At 41.5% G+C, this 16,908-nt stretch overlaps 1 protein-coding gene across 1 annotated transcript; it reads left to right on the top strand.

Annotated features, from left to right (window-relative positions):
* Positions 1–5,493: 5,493 nt before the first annotated feature.
* Positions 5,494–15,778, top strand: LOC106567836 (synaptic vesicle glycoprotein 2C). The gene is made up of 5 exons (XM_014137614.2): positions 5,494–6,052; positions 9,865–9,998; positions 12,611–12,815; positions 13,022–13,181; positions 13,270–15,778. Exons 2-4 carry the CDS (start codon positions 9,875–9,877, stop codon positions 13,077–13,079), a joined length of 387 nt encoding a protein of 128 aa, XP_013993089.1. The 5' UTR covers positions 5,494–6,052; positions 9,865–9,874; the 3' UTR covers positions 13,080–13,181; positions 13,270–15,778.
* Positions 15,779–16,908: the final 1,130 nt, after the last annotated feature.

Here is a 16,908-nt window from a genome sequence, read left to right on the forward strand (position 1 = left end):
AATGGGCTAGTGACTGTGACAGCATGGAATTCAAAGGAGGAGATAGACAGATGGGTCAGGGGAGAAAGAGAGAATGTCCACTTGGGAGAGATGAGGATTCCAGTGCCAACACCCCGCTGACCAGATGCTCTTGGGGTATGCGAGAACACGTGGTCAGACGAGGAGAGAGCAGTAGGAGTAGCAGTGTTTTCTGTGGTAATGTTTCCGTCAGTGCCAAGAAGTCGAGGGACTGGAGGGTAGCATAGGCTGAGATGAACTCTGCCTTGTTGGCCGCAGACCGGCAGTTCCAGAGGCTGCCGGAGACCTGGAACTCCACGTGGGTCGTGCGCGCTGGGACCACCAGGTTAGAGTGGCAGCAGCCACGCGGTGTGAAGCATTTGTATGGCCTGTGCAGAGAGGAGAGAACAGGGATAGACAGACTGATCGTTGACAGGCTACAGAAGAGGCTACGCTAATGCAAAGGAGATTGGAATGAAAATTAACTAAACAACTGGGGAAGCGAGGGAGCAGGGCCTCCCTCACTAACCTTTCACTGAAACACTCAGATATAACTCTTCCCACTTCCACTTTAGAAATTATAATTGATGTAAACTACAGTGGTTCAATGTTTCAGGAATAGGCTCAAACTTAGTTTATTCAGCTAGATAACTTGGTGCAGTATTCTTCCGCAAAACCCACCCAGTGCACCGTATCCTATGACGCCGTAGCTAACTAGCATGCTAGCATCCAATAACACACGGTTAGCACCAATACTTGGTTACAACAAACTACCAATGGATCATACGTGTCCGTGTCTAGTTCCTTTCATAACGCAGAAGTAATTAAACGTTGGCTAGCTAACACAAAGTCAGTCCTGCTAGCTACACAAGTGGACTACACATCTCGAATGTTCAGAAAGTTAAGCTTACGTTGCAAAAATCTTATTGACTAAAATGATACAGTACTGCTAGCTGGTAAAGTTGGCCAGCTAGCAGTGGCTGCGTTCATGACTTTGTTTGAAAATGTAGCTGGCTAGCTAACCTCGATAGTTTCTCTGTACTACACCTCTATCTTTGATACAAAGACAAAGACAACTATGATACAAAGACAACTATGTAGCTAGCTAACATTACACTAATCAAATCGTTCCGTTTTGATTAGATTCAAGTTTCTGAGAAAAAGATGCATTGATCATGACAAAGGAAGTAAGAAGAAACAGGGATGTTCTCAAGCTGCTTATCAACACCACTGCGTTTTTTAGAGGACACGACGAGAGGGAAAGTTCCTCTAACAAGGGCAACTACAAGGAGCTTGCAGCGGTAATTGCACGTTACAATGCTTTACTTGCTGAACATATGGAACTTTCTACTGTCTTTTCTGGGATGTCGAAATCAATTCAGAATGATTTGATAGCTTCCATCGCATCATCCATTAAAATATTAAAGAGAGAGGTTGACGCAGTACATTTGTGAATGTGATCAAATTTGTTTTATTTTCAAAATTGGGGGCTGGCTGCCTATATGTTTTCAATCCAAAATGATTAACTGGAATTAATCAATCAACATAATAGTGATGACAGATGTGAATAAATATTGTATACGTCCTACAGTTGCATAGGTCTGCATGATGCAAACATGAATAAAGCAAGCTCAGCCCTGTGAGTTCTATTGTCTATCAGTTGTTGTCTATGTGTTTGGGTAGAGGAAATCCCCCTCCTAATATAGTCTAAATATAATTGATATAAACACATATAAGGATGCTGCAGTTTGACAGGTTTGAGGTGTTCAGAGTTAAGCCTCTTTTGAGGTGTTCAGTCAAGCCTCCGAACACCTCAGCTCATGCCTCATACCCTCATTCAATCACTGCTGTGATCCCTTCCCAAAACGGTGTAAGTAGCCCTCTCATTCCCATTCCTCATAATATTGTACTGTAAATAACTTTATTAAATGCTTTAGGTTAAAATAATTGCTCTTTGACGAATTTTGAACCACACTTTGATGTCTCTGTGCATTCTGCGCCGATACCGTGGGTCTCCCATCCTCCTCAATTTTTCAAGTCCCCAGCCTCCACTGATGTTTACGTACAGTATAGTGGCCATAAGATTAGCCAATTAATCTAAGCAACACATACAATTAGGCAGGTTTATCCTTGCATCTGTTAAAGTATATTTGTTTTTATTTCTGGACTAGTAGCTGCTGACGTCAATCTCTCTCTGTCTGGAGGACAACTGGGAGCGGCGTGACATTTTGGCATTTGAAGAGCCAGGAGGCTCTTGGGCAAAAGTATCCTCTCTCGTCCACGTTTAGAAAATGCGGTGATGCTAAAGATCACAGGGTTGGATATGAATCGGAGTGAATCATTTGTTGTCATGGAACTTTCCTGAAGGAGCTTGAATAAGCGTTTTTCTTCAAGATGCACATTCAAATAAAAATTGTATCCAGCCTCACAGGCGTTCAATGACAAATATATGCGGGGAGACTGTGTATTTGAAGCATTGTAATGTTTCTCTGTGTCTGTAAGTCCGTGTAAGTTCTCTGTGTCTTCATTCATAGCATGTCCTCAACATAGGAGGTTGGTGACACCTTAATTGGGGAGAACGGGCTTGTGGTAATGAATGGAGTGTAGTTAGTGGAATGGCATTGTGATGACCGGTTCGTGACAGTATCAAATACATCAAATACATGCTACTTAATGTGGCGTATGCATAACTCAACCTTCAGAGGCTCTTTTTTTTAGGCCCTGTTCTGGGAACTGTTGAAGGAGGATAGGGAATGATGGATCATTCAAACAATGTTTTGTTTATGATTTAAATGAAATATCCTTAGAATGTTCTAACATTCACTAAAACATCTGTAACAACCACCGTAGAACATTTCCCTAGGTTTCCAATTAATGTTATAACACAATGTCCCAGGAATGTTTTTAGAACATACTGGCGCAACAAAATGTGGGAGCAACAGAAATGGTTCTGAGAGAAAACATTACAGGAATCTTCTCCTAACGTTCCCTCAACGTTAAATAACAGACAAAATGTGTTCGGAACGCTCTTGCAACATCAGATGGTTGTCTCATCCCAAGAGGCCTGTGTCTGTCAGTTTAGTGCACACATTACAGTATCACAGAGTCAGAGGTGACCTGCTGGAAGCTTCCTCTTCACATCAAGTGGAAGGAAAACCCCATTCACAGATGAACAGAGATCAAACACACTGGCAATATCAACATATGGAGAGGTGATATATGGACGTATTAAAGAATGGAGAGCTTTATATACATGAACTGGTTTTCATAAAGGATATAGGATTTCTGAAGGCTGCAGTTATGATGAAGCTAATGGTAGTGATGACCTGGAACTCTTTAGTTTGATGGATTGAGAGTTGTGTAAGTTTTACATTGTTATTTGTTCATTATGTACAGTGACTATGTGAGTGTGGTGGGTTGGAAGTAAAGAGAGACATGAAGAGTTTTTGGCAAACGAGGACCAACAATGTGTAATTATTGCCCACTCTCTTTACACCCACAGGTGTTGTGTTGTGTTGTGTGTGTGTGTGTGTGTGTGTCAGCATCCCTTTTAAAAAATGGCCTCCTATGCAGCATTTCAAGCCTACTCTCTCTCTCTCACACACACACACACACACACACACACACACACACACACACACACACACACACACACACACACACACACACACACACACACACACACACACACACACACGGCCTTATCGGGAGGGGAGAAGCGAGATGATTGGAGTGTGTAATTATAGTGAAGAATAAAGAGATGCATGCTAAAGCTGACCTTGTTAAACAACCTTTTGTTTTCAGACTTATCTGAATGGAATGATTTGCCCACTAAACCATGTAATTAGTCATCAATTAAATTCCATAGCAGTGATGAAGCAGCTTTAAGACTATCACCTACACATGCTGGCCTCAGGGCCTCCAGGAACCATTTTGGAAATGTCAATGTTCTATTGAAGTAATGGAATTTGAACTACTGGAAAATAAAAGTGAGTTGTTGGAAAGAAAATGTTTTTGTTAATATCATCGACTTCATTAGAAAGTGCTATAAACATTTATTAGGGATATGAATGAAGTGTGAAAGTAGTTTGTCTGTGGGCGTTGCTGTGTGTGGGCGTGGCTGTTTGTGTGTGTGTGTTTGGGGATAGTGCAGCAGTCATACCTCTGCGTGTCAGGAACGGCTGAGAGAGAGAGAGAGAGAGAGAGAGAGAGACTATTCAGACGGTAATAGAGGAGCTGAACTTGATGGTCTCAGGCCCCATGTCATTCTGGACGCACAAGAAATGCCTCTCTCTCTCTCTCTCTGTCTTTCTCTCTCTCTGTCTTTCTCTCTCTCTGTCTTTCTCTCTGTGTCTTTCTCTCTCTGTGTCTTTCTCTCTCTGTGTCTTTCTCTCTGTCTTTCTCTCTTTCAATCTCTATTTGTATCTCTATGGACTACAACTCTCTTTATCTGTATCTCTGTATAATCTAGATTTATGGGCTATAGCTGGCAATATTGCTGCGTGGCATGTATTGTACGTGTTTATGGCCATGTGCCATAGGAAAGGGGGTGGTGGTGGATGAGGTAGGACAGTGGGTGGGTTGATCAAATCAAAAGGAGCAGGATGTCTAATAAAGACGCTGTGAAACACACCAGCTGCCCAGAGCCTGACTTCTAACATGGACACGTTACACAGCTCATATTATTTTAATGATGCTGGAGCAATTAGTGGCAGGAGAGACATGAGTGTGTGTCTGTATGTGTGTTTGTGCATGGTGTGTGTGTGTGAGAGAGTTTGTGTGTGTACACATGGTGTGTGTGTGTGCGCATCTGTGGATAGTGTGTGGGTTAACTTCAAACCGTGGATGAAACAGCAGCTGGTGAATATAAATGCAAATGTATTAGCATTTTCATTTGAGTTTGAAAAAAAGGGAGGACCTTCCGGGCTTCCTTCCTCTACTTGAGATTTCTCTCTCCAATGGTTATTTCTGAGAGGAGAAAAACAGTGAAAAAAATATGATAAAAGAGGAGAAGGGGATCCATTCAGCAGAGTTGATAATGGCTGTTGTTCAGCCAAGCACACAATAGTATGGTGCTTTTTGGGGATGATGGGATTTTTTACCCACAAGTCTCTGGGGACCTCTTCTGGGGCCCTAAAAAAGAAAGAAAAAAGAAACACGCACACGCACCCCCCCTTGCATTTATATTTTTGTCAGTGTAATAGATGTGTTGTTGACTGAACAGCATAGCCTTCTGAAGGGCGTTTCAGCCCCATGGATAGCTCCTACACACGGTCTAACCGACTCACTCCTAGAACTGAGCTGCAGGGATACTCTCCTACTGTCATTCTGAAGCTTACTTACTATATTATGTAGGCAGCATGGAGACTCCATCAGCATAGTAGTGGCCAGCCTGCTGGAGTGACTTCTCTCAAAATATATTTGTATACATCATTGTTATACATCATCACGGTGTATGACGAATACACTTTAAATAAGACTCATTCGCAAATTGTATGATTCAGATTGAGTTTCAGACAATTTGAATAGGTCTACTTAAACAAATTGTAAAAAGAATGCACAACCAGTCTGATAATTTATGTAGTTGTTATCTTTTGACCTCAAGGCCAGCTGTTCGATGTTGCAGCCTATCCTCTTATCGGCCTCATTTTATTTCTTTATTTTTTAATATACTCGCAACGTAACCGACAGTGTTCCCTCCAACACCCAACTCTCCCCAGCATCAGATGCCATACAGATTGTTCCATTACACGGGATTACCCACTTCACTGGTATACGATTATTGATTTCATTCTTCCTAGTCCCTCATATACAGCACACCCCCCATCCCCTCTCTCTTTCTCCCTCGCTCTTTCTCTCTCAGGGTCCTCTCCTCTTTCTTTGAGTACTGCAGAGGCACGGTTGCATCGTGGAGGAGAGGAGAGCGGGAGAAAAGAGAAAGAACCCTAACTACCTACATTCCTGTGTCGCGAGGGAAACTTGGGAATATCGACTGGAAATAGCACACAGCTGGCTCCCTGCGATGCTGTAATGAACTGCCCATTTTCTGTAGTCGGTGAGTATTTTTTCCCCCGTCTTTATACTTTATTTTGACTTAATCTCTTTGACGCAAACCCAGTGTATTGTGAGTGGGCTATCCCCGTGATCTTTGCTCGGTTTACAGTAGGATACATGTAGATTTGAAATGTGTATCGAACCGTACTCACATTAGATTAGCTCACCAATAACTATAAATATTTGCTATGTATGCTACGACATGAATATAATACGAGATCATTAATAAACAGGCTTCACGTTTGTATATTTGAGGGAACTTAAAAGGTGTCACGTTTCTGAACTTCAAACGTTGTAGGTATTTGCGCATGCTGTGGCCTCGATGTAACTGCTGTCGCTGTTGGAGTGGGACACCTGATCAACACGTTTCATCCCGCTGAGATCACAGCACCGCGTATGAATTAATTAGATATTTAGCTGTACTCATGTAGATTACTCTGGGCTACATGGGATGCTAAATTTTATTTATTCAGTAAACTTATAGCTATGCTGATTAGACTAACGATTCTACAAAAATGTAGTCGGTCAATTAACGAATGAGCACATCCCTTTCAAATAAAAAAACTTTTTGACTGAAAGATAATGAGTTAAAAAACACAACACAATTATGTTTATGCCTTATAAATCCCGAGAGCGTCTCGTGGGTCTCATCCAGGGGCGAAAATCTGATATCAACTTTGGAGGGGACAATTACATTACATTTTCTCAAGAGCAGTTCCTGATGGGGACACCAAAAATAGTGCTGTAACACATAGCCTACATTGTAATATGGTAAATGTATATTGAGGAACCAAAGAAATAAGGTGTTTGCCGTACTCCTAACTACCGGTACCCAAAACTACACAACTAATCACAACAGCAATACCATTGCCTTTAACAGGAAAAGAGTAACAAGATACCAAACCCTTATTACTCCCTTCAGGTGACCTGTCTTCACCTCCTGACCTCAACCCCTTCTTTATCTTATCCACAGATGTCCATCTGTCTTTCCTGTATCAACACGGTGCTCTGCTCCCGTCCCCCAACACATTCCACAGCTATCTGTCTTTCTACAGAGGCCCAGTCTTTTTCTCCTTTGATTCTACGCTTCTTTCCTATCATTTATTTAATATCTCAAAGTTCAAAACGTTGAATCCAACACCGCGAAGCGAGCATAAAAGGCATTTAGCACGTCTGGTAGGCTCGTGTCACTGGGCAGCTCGCGTCTGGGTTTCCCTTTGTAGTCCGTAATGGTTTTCAAGTCCTGCCACATCCGACGAGCGTCAGAGCCTGGTGTAGGATTCAATCTTAATCTTGTATTGACGCTTTGCTTGTTTGATGGTTCGTCTGAGGGCATAGCGGGATTTCTTACAAGTGTCCGGATTAGTGTCCCGCTCCTTGAAAGCGGCAGCTCTAGCCTTTAGCTCGATGACGATTTTGCCTGTAATCCATGGCTTCTGGTTGGGATATGTACATACTGTCACTTTGGGGATGATGATGTTGTCGATGCACTTATTTATGAAGCCGATGACTGAGGTGGTATACTCCTCAATGCCATTGGATGAATCCCAGAACATATTCCAGTCTGTGCTAGCAAAACAGTCCTGTAGCGTAGCATTTGCGTCATCTGACCACTTCCGTATTAAGCGAGTCACTGGTACTTCCTGCTTTAGTTTTTGCTTGTAAGCAGGAATCAGGAGGATATAATTATGGTCAGATTTGTCAAATGAAGGGCGAGGGAGAGCTTTGTATGCATCGCTATGTGTGGAGTAAAGGTGGTCTAGAGTTTTTTCCTCTGGCTGCACATGTGACATAGCCATAAGACTGCTAAATAGTTAACTAATGGTTACCTGGACTATCTGCATTGACCCTATCTTGCACGGAATCTATATACACACACACACACACACACACACACACACACACACACACACACACACACACACACACACACACACACACACACACACACACACACACACACACACACACACACACACACACACACACACACACAGACAGAGGACTATATATACACACTATGTACACAGTCACTCACACACACTACACTGACACACTGACACACTCACACAAAACCCACTCACATTATTATACACTACGTACTGTACTTACACAGACACATAACACACACACATGCATAATGACACCACACAAACACACATACATACATATACACATTCATAAACACACACGCACCTATAGACACTAGGTCCAGGCGATATGGCATAAAAATCATATCTGGATTTTTTCAAACTTAATTGCCGATTCACAATATATATCTCAAGTTTTTAAATGTTCTCTCTAAATAAGCTTTTCTTTACAATTAAAGGTCAAAAGCACAGCATTTCAAACAGTCAGCAATAATCTAATGAATTCAGGGCTTGTGTAATTAAACCTAGGCTGAATATAAGTCTTCCACAACCATAAGACCCACTAATAATGTAATGATTTTATCTAAATAGTTTAACCTGCTTTTTTTTGCAATAATCACTGATCTGGCTTTCAAGTCTGTCTATGAAAATGCCCATTTGTTTACAAATGTAACCAGAACCATGCTCAATGCACATCCACTAATAATGACTAACTTCTGGTAGCAGGCATTATAGAACATTAACACAGGTCTCATAAACAATCTCTCAAGCACAAGGCCACCTGCTAGTGAGTTGCCAGCTAATCTTTATATTTAGTTTATCCAACTTGGATGTATTTGCTAGCTAATAAGGTAGAAAAGTTGAATTGTTATGAGCACAACCTTCTGTCCGTCTCCAACTATTTGAATAGCATGCTAGCCTGTCCACTTTGTTCACATGTTGAAATCAAGTAGCCTACCTTATTACTCAAAAAAACACAAGTTGCAAATTCCTTATATAATAGTTTTTTATGCTCATTGCACATTTATTCAACACAGACTAGAGAGCTAGTTTAACAGTGTGGCTAGCAGTACAGAAACGAAACATTCATTTTCCAGAATCAATGTTCATTGATACTCACGTTTTAGCAGGGTCTGTCTTGGCTCAATTTGAGGAGTTGAAACAAAAAAGGGTATCCTCTCTTAGAGTAAAATAATGTCTCAATGTGTTTCAGAAACTGATGAGTGTAAACACACTCATCAAAACTATAGTTTGTTAACAAGAAATTTGTGGAGTGGTTGAAAAACGAGTTTTAATGACTCCAACCTAAGTGTATGTAAACTTCCGACTTCAACTGTACATCCAGGTATATTAGATTAGATCAGAGGCAGGAGCTAATACAGGAGCTGTAGGGGTGGATAAGAGAAACAAACTGGGACATATCAGACACACAATATCACAGGAACATGTTGACGTACTCCACCCCTTCCACTAGAAACCCCTGGTTAAATGTGTGTGTGTTTGTATACAACAATACTGGCCTGTGGACTTGCGTTTCGTCTTTGTTTTGTGAAGTGTTTAATCAGTCAAGTCCAGTACAGTATAACATGTATCCTTATCTCTATTGGATAGAAAGGGCTGAGTCAGTGTACAGGCTAGGCTGTTCTCCCAGCTAGTGGTCTCACACCGCTGGGTACTGGAGGGGATATCATCAACCTTTTATTTGCTCGATCACTACCTCAACTCCTCTGCTTTGGGTAGACCAAAAATAAGTGTTGATGGTACAATTGATTTTTCTTTACTGTATTCATCTTCTTTATTCTTATTCTCCTCTCCTCTCCTCTCCTCTCCTCTCCTCTCCTCTCCTCTCCTCTCCTCTCCTCTCCTCTCCTCTCCTCTCCTCTCCTCTCCTCTCCTCTCCTCTCCTCTCCTCTCCTCTCCTCTCCTCTCCTCTCCTCTCTAGGTTCATCAGTATGAAGTTGAAGTCCGTCACCTTTATAGACTCTACGTTTCAGAACTGTTACTTTGACGACGTGTCAACAGTGGGCTCATTATTCAAGAACTGCACCTTCATAGAAGCCTTCTTTTATAACACAGGTGAGTCCACACACACTCACACACACATGCATGTATGCTCCAGGGTTTCCATTAGCCAGTAATGGCTTTTGTCATAGCTGATAAAATTGAAGCCGGCCAATTGTCTGGGAGAAGAAGAAAAAATCCCATTGTGAAATAATAATTTTTAGCCTGTTCTTTGATGGAAATACCAGTCGATAGAAATACATTTGACTGGTCATGCTTATCGGTCTATTGGTTAATTTGCATAATTTAGTGGAATTAAATTGGCGCGTGTACAGTATATTTGTTATGTATCTTTTTTATCACACTCGTACAGCATACAGATACAGAGCCTTTAAGTGGAAAATCTGTCAGACTCCACTAGAGCTGCTGCTACAGCATCTTGTGGTGCTTTCAAGACATCTGGGAACTCTGAAAAATATGATGTGAAATCATGACGTCAGTGATCTTCAGGTTGGAAAGTCAGAGCTTTAGGAAGAGGCCCAAGTTCCTGAGTTAGAATTTTTTTTTTTCCAGTTGTCTTGAACCCACTGTCAGAAGTCTGAGATTTCCGAGTTCCCAGTTGTGTTGAACTTGGCATCAAACAGCAACGAGAGGCAGGCTTCATCAGCGCATCACACCACTTCGGCAGTATGCATTTTGAAAACATATACTTCATTTTTTTAAACCTGAACGTTTTAATAGATATTATGAGGCATGTCTTAACTTGTTTCACTAGCCTATTAGATCTCCTCTCTTTCTAAACAGATATTTTCATCTCTTTCACATCAAACCACTCTCATCTGCTTTTGACTGTATTTTCTCGATAATTGGATTATGGAAAGAACATTTACGTGTAGTCTACTGCCTTGTTCGCATTGTTGCGCTTCTAATGTGAATAAATCATATTTTAAACTAAAGCTTCTGATCTGTTGCTTTTTAACATATTTTTTTATGTATCCTAGGCCTACTGCTTGTTTGAATTTGGGATCTATTGTCCCACAACTGTCTGTTTGGAATATGACATGTCTTTCTCAAAGAGCTGACCAATAGACTAGGTAGCCTAAACTTTTCTAATATAGTGGATTGACATAGGCTAGTGATTTTGCTGTTCCTTACTCGTCTTGTTGGCCGAGGAAAAGTAAATGTGGACAGTTATTTTAACCTGTTGAGGACCCCTTCGAGATAGGATCCCGTTAACGGGATTGATTTTGACAACAGCCAGTGGAAAATCAGAGCGCCAAATTCAAAACAGCTAAAATCTCAGAATTCCATTTTCTCAAACAATTAACTATTTTACACCATTTTAAAGATAAGACTCTCGTTAATCCAACCAGATTGTCTGATTTCAAAAAGGCTTTATGGAGAAAGCATAAAATTAGATTATGTTAGGACATAAACTCCACAAGAAAAACCACACAGCCATTTTCTAAGCAACTAGATGCACCACAAAAACCAAAAGTACAGCTAAAATATTCACTAACCTTTGATGATCTTCATCAGATGGCACTCATAGGACTTCATGTTACACAATACATGTATGTTTTGCTCGATAAAGTTCATATTTATATCCAAAAACCCCATTTTACATTGGCGCGTAATGTTCTGAAATGTTTTCCCTCCAAACCCTCTGGTGAATGAGCAATGAGCACACATATTACAGAAATACTCATCATAAACTTTGATCAATATACAAGTGTTATGCACAGAATTATAGATAGACTTCTCCTAAATGCTACCGCTTTGTCAGATTTCAAAAAATGGTTCACCCTGTGAAAGCACAATTTGCTATAATCTGAGTACAGCCCAGAAGACACCAACAACTAGCAAACAAAACCCCGCCATCTTGGAGTCAATAAAACTAAGAAATTACATTATAAATATTCACTTACCTTTGATTATCTTCATCAGAAGGCACTCCCAGGAACCCCAACTCCACAATAAATGTTGTCCAAATACATCAATTTTGTTCGCGCGTTAGGTTCACTATCCAAATCCATAACACGCGTGCTTACTTAGTCCAGATGAAAAGTCAAAAAAGTTATACTACAGTTTGTAGAAACATGTCAAACGATGTATAGAATCAATCTTTAGGTTGTTTTTAACATATATCTTCAATACAATTCAGCCCGGACCTATCCGTTCTCTTTAGGAGTGAATATGAACTCAGCTCGCTCCCAAGTCCTTGCGCGTGACTGAGCCCACGCCTTATAATGGGACACCTTCTTCCTTGGGCTGTTATTCCCTTCAAATTCACAATAGAATCCTCAAACAAGGTTCTAAAGACTGTTGACATCTAGTGGAAGCCTTAGGAAGTGCAACATGACCCCGTAAAGACTACAAATTCAATAGACAATGGTTTGAAAAACTGCAGACGGACCATATTTCTGACCCCCCGGCCCTGTTCTACCTTCCCTTCATCAAGAGAAGAGACAATCACAAGAGGCAGGCTGAGACCATGTCTGAACGATAGGGGACAAACATGAGTTAATAAAGAGAGTTAAAGGCCCGTGGAAGCAGCATTCGATAATAAGTATAAACCCAGCACAGTGTCCATTCAGAAAGTTCACCTGCCAGACAAACAGAACATAAAGGAGTCAAAATAGTACACTTGTCTGATTCTCTATTTCTCCCTTTGTCTTTCTCTCCAGATATTGACGATTCTAAGCTTGTGGGGTCGAGGGTGATCAACAGTTCGTTCCACCACAACAAGACCGGCTGTCAGATGACCTTTGATGATGACTACAGCGCCTACTGGGTCTACTTTGTCAACTTCCTGGGGACGCTCGCCGTGTTGCCCGGCAACATAGTCTCCGCCCTTCTCATGGACAAGATAGGGCGCCTGAGCATGCTGGGGTAAGTTTTTGACATTATACTTCATACAGAGTATGTATTTCATATTCAGACAAATGTTCAATTGTGTGACTGTCCCCCTGGGCTTTTACGTATTGGTACCTATGAAATGAAATAAAAAATGTATCACCAAAAAGAGAATGTATTTGTAATCTGTTATCATGTCTTGTGTTGTGATCTGATGTGTAATAGCATGTTTTCTCCTCCAGGGGGCTCCATGGTGCTGTCAGGCATCAGTTGTTTCTTCCTGTGGTTTGGGACAAGTGAGTCTATGATGATCTTCATGCTGTGTCTCTATAACGGCCTCAGTATATCAGCCTGGAACTCCCTGGACGTTGTTACTGCTGAGTTCTACCCGACTGACAGGAGGTGGGTACAACACGCATGCAGGCACGACACACACAAACACACACCCTCCATCCTTGACTCTCTCCTCTGCCCTCCTTTTCTTCTCCAGGGGTACAGGTTTTGGGTTCTGTAATGCCATGTGTAAGCTGGCAGCGGTGTTGGGGAACCTGATCTTCGGCTCTCTGGTTGGCATCACAAAGACCATCCCCATCCTGCTGGCGTCGGCTGTACTGGTGGGAGGAGGCCTGGTGGGACTACGACTGCCTGACACTCGCGGCAACGTCTTGATGTAGAACTCCACTACCCAGCAGTCTTCACTCATGTACCCATTAGGCTTTAGTTGAACACTGTCATAAGGACTACATATGTAACATTGTTTTAAGATAGTGGTATGTAGGCCTTATGATAGCGTGTTCAAGTAAAGGGCTACATGATGAAGTGCAAGTGCTAAAGTGCAATTAGTCCAACATTTTGTTAAGTTGCATTCGGAATAAAAGAGCCCTTGGCCATATTTCTTTTAACCTTAGGTACTCTGTAGCTGCGACCAGAGAGGTGGAGCTGGAATTCGGGGTGGAGTGCGTGGGAAGAGTTTTTATTCACCTTCTGGAGGGCTCTGCCCAGGTAGAGAGATGATTTTATTCACCTTCTGGAGGGCTCTGCCCAGGTAGAGAGATTATTTTATTCACCTTCTGGAGGGCTCTGCCCAGGTAGAGAGATGATTTTATTCACCTTCTGGAGGGCTCTGCCCAGGTAGAGAGATTATTGCTGTTTCTGCCCCAAGACCGGACTATCTTGCCTAACCTATTTTTCAACCTTGATATTCCCAAACAGCTGTTTGTTTTAGGTTATTTGTTGTTGAATATCCAGGCGTTTCGTTTGGGGAGTTGATCAAAATTCAGCTCTGTTTAAGCAGAAAGCAGGAGGGTTTTAACTTGATGAGATATGAAAAAGCCATTCTAAACCTAGCCTAAGTTTAATCAAAGGTACCTATTGCTGCTGTCCTCGAGTGCTACGGGTCTGACATGAATACAAGTTAGGTGATAAGATACGTTCTTTAGTCAGCCTGGGTACCATAGTTACTATATGTTACAACATAACCATACTCTAAGGGCAGACTCCTAACTAGAGAAGCCTCGATTTAGGTTTCAGGCTGAGCACACAACTCTGTTGGCATGTTAAGGGATATTTAACCTATTTCACTGAAAGCTAAATGTATAGTTTGGGGTGAACTATGCCTTTAACATATTCATATCATAATGGCATCATTGCAGTACGTGCTTTTGCATTTGACCAGGTATGGATCATTTGTGTAAATGTACGTGTGTGTGTGTGTGAGTGTGTGTGTGTGTGTGTGTGTGTGTGTGTGTGTGTGTGTGTGTGTGTGTGTGTGTGTGTGTAATATATTGTATATATTCAAACGTTGTTCATTTCCCAACCATGGGTTGGGGGCGATGTTAATGAGTTGACTTGACTCACTGAAGTGTCTGACTGGTTTCAAATCAAATCAAACTTTATTTGTCACATGCGGCGAATACAACAGGTGTAGACCTTACCGTGAAATGCTTACTTACAAGCCCTTAACCAACAGTGCAGCTCAAGAAGAGTTAATGGTGTGTTAATGAGTTTGTCTTTCAGCTTGTCCAACTGCATCACTTTCCGCCATCCATCCCTCATCACGTCACTCTCTGTATGAAACAAACTCTTAACTACACTTCTGTTAAAATAGGAAACTTTGCATGTGTGTTACTAAAGTCTTTCTGTTGTGTGTTCTGTTTTTGTGTCTCTGCTACAGGGATGTAGTTGTAGAAAAACATGAAGGTGGCTAAACACTGTAGCTGGTTGAGATAACAGAGAGAGTAACATAAACACTACAGGTAACAATGCTAATTTGGGGTAACAGCCAGGTGTGTTATCAACACTATTCACAAAATAAACCAGTGGTGTAGTCTGTGTTTAGGTGTGTTTCCACTCCACTACATCCCTGCTGCTGTTCTGTGGACGAGCAGCCATGTTAATCTTGGTCAAAGATGACTGTATCATTCTGGTGAGTTCCTTGTTCTGTGGGCAGGTGTCCGTCCGTTCTTCTGGGTAATTTTGACGGGGCATGCAGTGGTGAAATGACTGTACTGTACGGAGCTACAGACATGCTATAGACCAGGACTATTCAACTCCAGCCCCTCCAGGTCCCTCCACAGTACTGCTGGATTCCTCTTTTCCCCTTCTGTCCCTCTTCTCACTGATCAATATATCAAAGTATAGTGCTTTTTACAAAAACATTTGTCACAAAGTGCTTAACCGTAACCTGATCTAGACACAGAAATAACAAGCATGTTATTAATTGGCCAGATAATCCACTGACCAGGTCTGAATCAGTCCCTGATTAGAGGGGAAGGATGAAAACCAGCAGTTCTGTAGTTAGTAGATCTTGAGGCCCAGGTTTGAATAGCCCTGATATAGACAATACATGGAGGTGTGTTAAACCATTTGTCAAATACCTGTCCTTGATCTGATTTACTTTGACTAGGGAAGGTTACCAGGTGCAATGTAAAGTATATAGAGGTAGGTTCCACTGGGATCTACACGTACTGTATTCAATAAAGAGTTACATTCTCTAACAACCATGGTACTTTGATTACAGACTTTACAATTTGTGTCATTTGTCAAGATGGCCAGAAGAGGGAACTGTTCATTCAGTGTGTGGGCGTGCATGCAGCGAGCGTGTTCAGGTGATGAGCAACCTTGCATGAGACCTGAGGAGTTGCTTTGGCTAAGTGGGCTAATGCGCTCTTCTGTTGCGCAGGAGGCCCTGCTTCGAACCCCCTCGCTCACAATCTAATGACTATAACTCTACTGAGCTTTAATAGGATCATAAATCAAATTAAAATTGTATTGCTCATGTACATGTATTTAGCAGATGTTACTGCAGGTGTTGTGAAGTGCTTATGTTCCTAGCTCCAACATTGCAGTAATACCGAACAATACAAAACAATACACACAGATCCCCCAAAAAATGTAAGAAAGGAAATATAGAAATATTATAACGAGTTATGTCAGAGTCTGGAATATAAATATGTAGGTATATGATGGTGTGTGTCTAGACATTATGGACATTATCTGAATAAAAAGCCTTGACTAGAATACAGTATATACATACAGTATGAAGTGGGTAAAACAGTATGTAAACATTAATAAAGTGATCCGTGTTCAATGACTATATACTGTTGTCATGATGTTAGCACTTTCTGTGAATCGGCTAGCAGAGATGTGAACAACCCCTTCTCCTGTTGGGAGGGGGGGCAGTTTTACAACTTAACCCCCACGTCATAAATTCCGTAAAGAGACTCCCTGGCCATGCAGTATGGAGAGAGTTTCACAGTAGAACAAAGGAACTTCTACTACATCAGAGAATTTGAGAACTGAACAATATCCATATTTTGGAGAATGTGTAAACGGTGGGTGGAGAAGCCAGCTACGACCCAGTCCTGAAAGACAATACAGCCACATTACCCTAACTCTGTTTTTACAGGTGCCTCCGTTATGAGGTTTGGATCAAATTGTTGTATACAATGAATGAGTAAAGATGAAACTATTTGTGAAATGATGTAATGTGATGTTAAACGTTTAATGTGAGAGAATTGTATTCCCTTTAAAGTTTAACTAAGTCATTGGCCCGCCCCCGTGAGCTCAGACATGATCTGGCGTCATGGAACTGCCCTATCCTATTGTTATGAATAAAAGCCTCTCCTAG

Source organism: Salmo salar, chromosome ssa01 (genome assembly GCF_905237065.1).
Source record: "Salmo salar chromosome ssa01, Ssal_v3.1, whole genome shotgun sequence".
NCBI classification, from domain to species: domain Eukaryota; kingdom Metazoa; phylum Chordata; class Actinopteri; order Salmoniformes; family Salmonidae; genus Salmo; species Salmo salar.